Source organism: Lolium perenne, chromosome 5 (genome assembly GCF_019359855.2).
Source record: "Lolium perenne isolate Kyuss_39 chromosome 5, Kyuss_2.0, whole genome shotgun sequence".
Classification (NCBI taxonomy): Eukaryota; Viridiplantae; Streptophyta; class Magnoliopsida; order Poales; family Poaceae; genus Lolium; species Lolium perenne.
In genome coordinates, this window is record NC_067248.2 from 18,278,064 (window position 1) to 18,284,657 (window position 6,594).

Consider the following 6,594-nt stretch of genomic DNA (forward strand, 5'->3'; position numbering starts at 1 on the left):
TAAGATCCATTTAACTGGTGTGCGGAACAGCTGACAGGGCATGTGCTTAAGGTCTTTGTCATGCTTCAACATCCACACCATCTGACCACACGATTCATTAAGGACGCAAACTCGAAGCCAGCACATGTCCCTACACGAGCTCGCATCAAGTGCCACGAAGTACAAACCTTTTGTGGTTTAATTACACTGTATGTATTGTTAGACAATGATACTCTGCAAAGTCAAATAATCGTTGCGCAAACATTTATTAAAAACCCTATGAGTAAGGCATACGTCGGATTATAAACATGATAAACACAGCATGTACATACCTCATAAGGAAATCAGTTTGATAGTGTAGATAAAGTGCTCCTTGAAAATAGGCAGCTGAGAGTTCGCTGTCACCCGCTCGGAGCTTACCAGCAATCCTTGCTGCATCTCCTTCTCAGACGAAATCCTTCTCCTCCCAACAGCCCGACTTGGACGAGTAAACAAACATCTTGCACACGGATGGCGGCCATTGTGATTCCTCTATCGATGGGTCTACCTCCGCCCTACGACAGTAGTAAGCGAGAGTGGGAAGTTTGAACACATTGTAGTAGGACAATACCGTGGGATCATACACTAGCCGAGCACGGTACCTCACATTCCCCGCACCGCGCTTAGCCGGGCCTTTCGGCAGAATCCACTGCCGAGTGGCTGGGTTGACCATGCAGTTATTATGAAGCAAGAGGAGCCCGTTGCAGTGATCCTTGATGTTGTAGTTTTTCCAATCACAGCCCTGAGAGCGTTGCCACTAATAGCCACAACTGGGGCTGGCGGAGGGCAGGAAGTTGAGGTTGCCGCTGATGGCGCGGGCGCCGGCAACGGAGGAAGAAGGGCGGGCGAGGAATTCCGGGAACTTGTGCTGATCAAGAAGTCCACTAATAGGCGTCGACGAGGGAACACATGTCAGGTAAAGTTGAGTTGCTCACAAGTAGACACTCCACTAATGGGACTGTGCTCACAACGAAGAAGACCTTTTACTCTCAAATGTTGTTTGTCTAGATTTTAAACCAATCAAATACCACTAGAATGTGCAAAAACTATTTAGACTGAAGCATCACTCTTAGATTTATCATCTGGATTGCTTTCAAATACAAACTTTTTACTTTCACTTAAGACATTATACAGTGCACTAATTTTTGTATCGTGTCTTATCTATGCATTGCATATTGCTGGTGAAATAAATATTGCAAGGAACAACGCATAGGTATATGGCACAGCCAGGAAGGACAGAAGAAACCGAGTAGTGCGTGCTTGCTTGCTTCTTCTTGGCTACCCAAACGGTCAGGACAAGACACTGGATGCGAATTAGCAACTTAACCAAGACACCCAGAGTGGTAGTAGCCAGGAGCACAATCTGACATCTTGTTTTGCTACAATTACAAGCTGTCAATTTGACTCAGCATGTTGCTAAAGAAGTTGGAAGCATTTGAGCAGCACATACGAGAAAATGATACAAAAGTCGAAAGTACACCTTTGATTTACAATGCAATCCATGTAGTTACTGGCATCCCAAAATCCATCAGCGTTTAAATGCAGTGAACTTACATGTTGCCTTGTAGATAGATATCTGAAGCTAACCATAAGCTTGATACAGGTAGATAATTGTAACTCTTTTCCAACAGAAACTACCTACCCTTTATGAAATACACGGAAATTAAAGATAACTTAAACATTGTCTGCAAGCCATTTCTCGCATTGCTGAAATAGTTGGCAAGCTCCTATGTGAAATGAACTTGTAGACTAATTGTTTCCAGGGAACTCTTCAATCCAACATGGTGTGTATGGGAAAGATTTGATTTTCTCCAGTTCATTAGGTATCGATTTGAAATGTGTATAATCCTGTGGGTATATATTTCCTAAGATTTCAATCTTGGAGCCATTCAAATGATATGCCAGTCCAGTCCGCTCCGATGCACTCAAGAAGACAACCTCTTTATATGGGTGAAACCCAAGTATCTTGATGTCTTCATGATATATATTATCGTAATACTCTTCACCCAAGTAGCACTGTTCAACCATATCTTCATCCATAAAAACATTATGAGTGCTGGAGTTCCATTCCAATTCCTTTCCAACTACTGATTTCTTCTTGTCTTCTAAATGACAATGGTCAACCATGTTTTCATACTCATCCCTGTCAGAGTTCCATTCAAATTTCTCTTCACTCGTTGCTTTCTTCTTTTCTTCTTGAAATCCAGAAGAAAGGAACAATTTGTAGTTAATATCTTCTAAGGTCCAGTGAGCTCGCCGGTAAACGCGGTGACCCAGCAGGGGGTTGAGGTCTTTGTCATGCTTCAGAATCCACTTCATGTGACCACAAGATTCATCCAGTATCCAAACTCGAAGGCAGCACTTATCATCATAATGCTTATCAAGCTCCACAAGGTACACCCCCTTTTCTGATCTTACAACCTGAACATGTGTGTAGTACTCCTTCTCTGCGATACCGGCAGGTGGTTTAATTACACTGTATGTATTGGTAGACAGTGATATTCTGCAGAATGAAATCATTGTGTGTACCACTATTTTAAGATGAAATCTTCAGTAAGATAAGAGTGAAACGAAATTAAGAAAAAGAAGAAGTATGTACCTCATGAGAAAATCAGCTTTGCAGCGCACGTAAAGTGCTCCTCGAAGATAGACAGCGCTGTAGTCCCAGTAAGCCACGTGCATCATGCCGTCGTCACCGACGATCCCTGCAGCATCCCCTTCTCGGACGAAATGCCTCGCTTCCCAACAGCCCGTGTTTGATGAGAACACATATATCTTGCGTGGCCATTCAGATTCCTCGATCCAGGGGTCTACCTCGCCGGCTTCAGGGCAGTAGAACAAGGCAGGGATCATGACAACCTGGTATTCATCAGGCGATACCATGGGATTGTAGGCTAGAAGGCCATGGTACCGCCCGTCGTCGGCGGCTTCCTTGGCCGGACACGTCGTCAGAGCGTTCCAGCGTCGCGTAGCGGGGTTGACCACGGTGTTGCTGCTAAGCAGGAGGAGGCCGTTGCAGTGGTCCTGGATGCGGTAGTCGCGGAAATCGTCCGCCTCGTCCCACCAGTGGCCGCAGTCGGGGCTGGCGGACGGCAGGAAGCTGAGGTCGCCGCTGACCGCCCGCGCGGAGGAGGAGGAGGAGGATGGGCGGGCGAAGAACTCCGGGAACTTGTGCTCGTTAAAGTGGATGAAGAGGCCGGCGAAGGAGAGCGGGAGCAGGTCGGTAAGCAGCAGGCCGCGGCTGTCGACGGCGTCGCGCCAGGCCGGGCAGACGCAGCGCGAGGCCGCGAGCCAGCGCGGCGGGACGCGGCGGAGGACGTGGGCGAGCACGTCTTCCGGCAGGCGCGCCACCTGCGGCTGCGGGTCGTCGTCGCGAGCGGCGGCCGCGTCCTCGTCGGTCGCGTCAGCTGGCTTCGCCTCGACGCCGGCCATCCACCTCGCGGTCCGGGGGATCTTCGAATTCGAACCCCCAGGGAGGCGGCGGCGGTTTTCAGGCTCCCGCTGGTGACGGGATGTCGACGGAGGAGCCGGCGGCTGGAGTTTGGGATCGAAGGAGGAGCCGGCGGCGGCTAGGTAGCTTCGTAGGTAAGGAATGGTTTTTTTAGCGAAGAATATTAATTGGGGAGCACTGAGCGTCCCCCGGGGGATTAAACGCCCGATTCCCCGGGTCGTCGCTCCAGATTCTCTACCTTGCCATAGACAAGTTGGAGTGCACAGTACCTCTAACTTGTGCTCATTTCTTACCGTTAGATTAAGATCTGATGGTCTAAAACGATCGCTACAGTAGTAGCAAACAGTACCGTGAACAGTGGATGTTACTGTAGCGCGCCAGTACACTACTTCTTGGACAGTGTTTCAAGTGATCTGGGCCCTTCAATTTTGATCTCACGGCTCCAACGGCAAGTCAGAGAACTGTTCCTTGGTGACTTGCTACAAGCAAGTTAGACAAGCTGCGCCGGTCGTCAGCCCTTGGATCAGATCCGGTCAACGCTACCCAGCGTGAAAAAAAAAGGAAAAGCACACCCGTTAAGTTATCTCCTGGGCTTCTCGCTGTCCCCACCCACAACCATCTAGGCATCCATTGACGCGGACGTTGTCAAGTACGGATTGCAGCAGCGCCGCCCGTAGCGCCGCCCGTCCCGTGCACGTAGCATCTCCGTAGCATCTCCGCCGGCATGTGGTACCCCCTCCGTCTTCCTCGCCGGCCTTCTTGCTGCACGTCGGCGCTGTTTGCAACAACACCCTGACGCCGCACAAAGCTCGCCGTCGGCATGTGGCAACACCGCCTCCGCCGTTTCTGACAACTTGGCGATGCACGAACCGCCGTCGGCCTCCTTTTATCATCACAACAGTGCCTAGTTTGTAGCAACCCTGCCGCCATTTGCAGCAACCACCAACGGCGAAAGTAGCAATATCCGCCACCGCGTGTAGCAGAGGTCGACGACTTTGGTAGCAGACGTCGCCGCCGCCGTTTGCAGCAACCGCCGACGGCGGAAGTAGCAATATCTGCGGCCACTTGTGGCAAACGTCACCAACCTTGGTAGCAGACGCCGCCGCCGTTTGCAGCAACCGCCGACGGCGAAAGTAGCAATATCTGCGGCCGCTTGTAGCAGAAGTCGCCGACCTTGGTAGCAGACGCCGCCGCCGCCGTTTGCAGCAACCGTTGACGCCGAAAGTAGCAATATCCGCCGACCTTGGTAGCAGACGCCGCCGCGGCTCGCAGCATCGGCTCCCGGCCAACAGCTATAACAAACACCGTCGCTGCATCGCGCATGGCTACACCTCCGCCGGCCTCAGCATCCGCGTCATGCGACGGCGGTCGCTGCTTGCGGCGGTGCTGCATGCGGCGGCGCGGTACTTGATTTCGCCCGGGTGGACGAGCTCATGAGTGTCGCCGAAAAAAGAGGGAGGGAGAGAGAGGAAAGCAACGCCCCTCCGGTGGGAGGAGATTTGGGCGGTGGTGCGTTCTGGGATGGGGGCAACGACATGGCGGCGTGGGTACAGCTCGGGCAGATTCACTCGAGCAGGAGGAAGACGAGCGGAGCGGAGATCCCCAACCAGGCTACCAGACGATTCGGATAAGGAAGAAAAGAAGAAGCGGAGGGAGTGGTGGGCCTACCATCTGCCGTGACCTTTTTTTTGTGGCTACTACAGAGGGGCACGTGGCAGACGCTCGAGGGGGAGGATGGCTCGACGCGAATCCCCCGGGGGAAGTGGAGCTTTTTCCATATTAATTACCATGGCTGGCTTGTTTCTTCGAGCCTCCGATTCCTGATCGTTGGATCTCGCATGGACAGCCGGAGATCTGGACGTTATTCCGCCCGGACCCCACCTGAGGGCCCCACCCTCCTCGCGACCGCACCACGCCTGAGGGCCCCACCCGCCTCGCGCGCATGCGTGGAAGACAGCCGGGGAACGTCTCTCTCGCTCATCCCCATTTCGATGCTTCTCTCGCGAGCTCCGGCCGACGATTTCGCTAGGGCTCCGGGGGAGGGGTGGCGTGCTCGCCGGCGCCACGATTCGCTAGGGGTCCAGGGGTGAGGGGTAGTTTGCTCGCCGGCGCTCGATTCACTAGGCTTCCGGGGAGGTCCTCGTGAGCTCACTAGGCGTAAGGAGCGGGAGGTCGACGGCGGTGGGGGTGAGGCACGAGGTACTGCTTCGATCTCCGCGACGGAGATCGACCTTCTCTCAGGCGGGTGCAGTCAATTCACCGTCCAGGAGGTTCATCGCCGTCGTATCAGCGGCCGAGCACTAGGCGTGTGGTGGTTCGCCCAGATCAGGGACGGAGATCGTCCCGTGTGTGTTCGCCATGTCCGCACGCTTGAGAAGTTGCAGATCCAGGTACTCAGATAAGCTATGTGTGCTCAAATCCCCCAATCCCCTCAGTAGGACTTGATTTTCTGGTCAATTTTGTCCCCGTTTTCATGGTGCGGGATTTTGGAAGTAGATGGATGGCAGAGCATGGACTCTAGATTTTCCCTGTAGATTCACTTTTGTCCTTGTTCTATATGGTTCTTGTGGTTCCCTGTAGAGTATGGTTGGAGTAATTTGTACTTTTTCTTATGGTTCTCATGGTTTCCCTCTAGAGCATGGTTGAACTAATTTTGGTTCAGTTGTGTGTGGTACACCCGAATTTAGACGATGCTAGTAGTTTGCTTTATGTTCTCAGTGGTTTATTTTGCAACTTGGTACATTGTAAATGATATGTTGCTGCTTTTGAGTAGTATGGTTTTACATGTTTTTCCAACCATATTTTCTCCAAGTTTTTGCAGTACAGAGCATGTAGGTTCTGTATGGATCATGTAGAGTAACTTGCAGTTGTGGTTGATACTTAGTCTAGTCTAAGTTGCTTTTGTCATGCTCATATAATTTGCTACCCCAGAACTAATCATGGCGCAGCCGCCGATGTGCACAACATACGCAAACTATGATGATGACATTCATGTACAACAACGATAAGAACTGTAGTTGATGACGCAGTTGGGCACAACCACTCCGATCAAAGGTAGTCGCAGGGTGCTCATGGCTAGGTGTCATGAATCACTCGCCACGGTTGCGCCGAACCACATCGACACG

At 51.8% G+C, this 6,594-nt stretch overlaps 1 protein-coding gene across 1 annotated transcript; it reads right to left on the reverse strand.

The window, feature by feature from the left end:
• Window positions 1-1,482: 1,482 nt before the first annotated feature.
• On the reverse strand, window positions 1,483-3,609 carry LOC127298844 (uncharacterized). The gene is made up of 2 exons (XM_051328704.2): window positions 2,618-3,609; window positions 1,483-2,521 (listed from the first exon to the last, which is right to left on the reverse strand). The coding sequence occupies exons 1-2, from the start codon at window positions 3,448-3,450 to the stop codon at window positions 1,768-1,770; spliced, it is 1,587 nt and encodes a 528-aa protein (XP_051184664.1). The 5' UTR covers window positions 3,451-3,609; the 3' UTR covers window positions 1,483-1,767.
• Window positions 3,610-6,594: the final 2,985 nt, after the last annotated feature.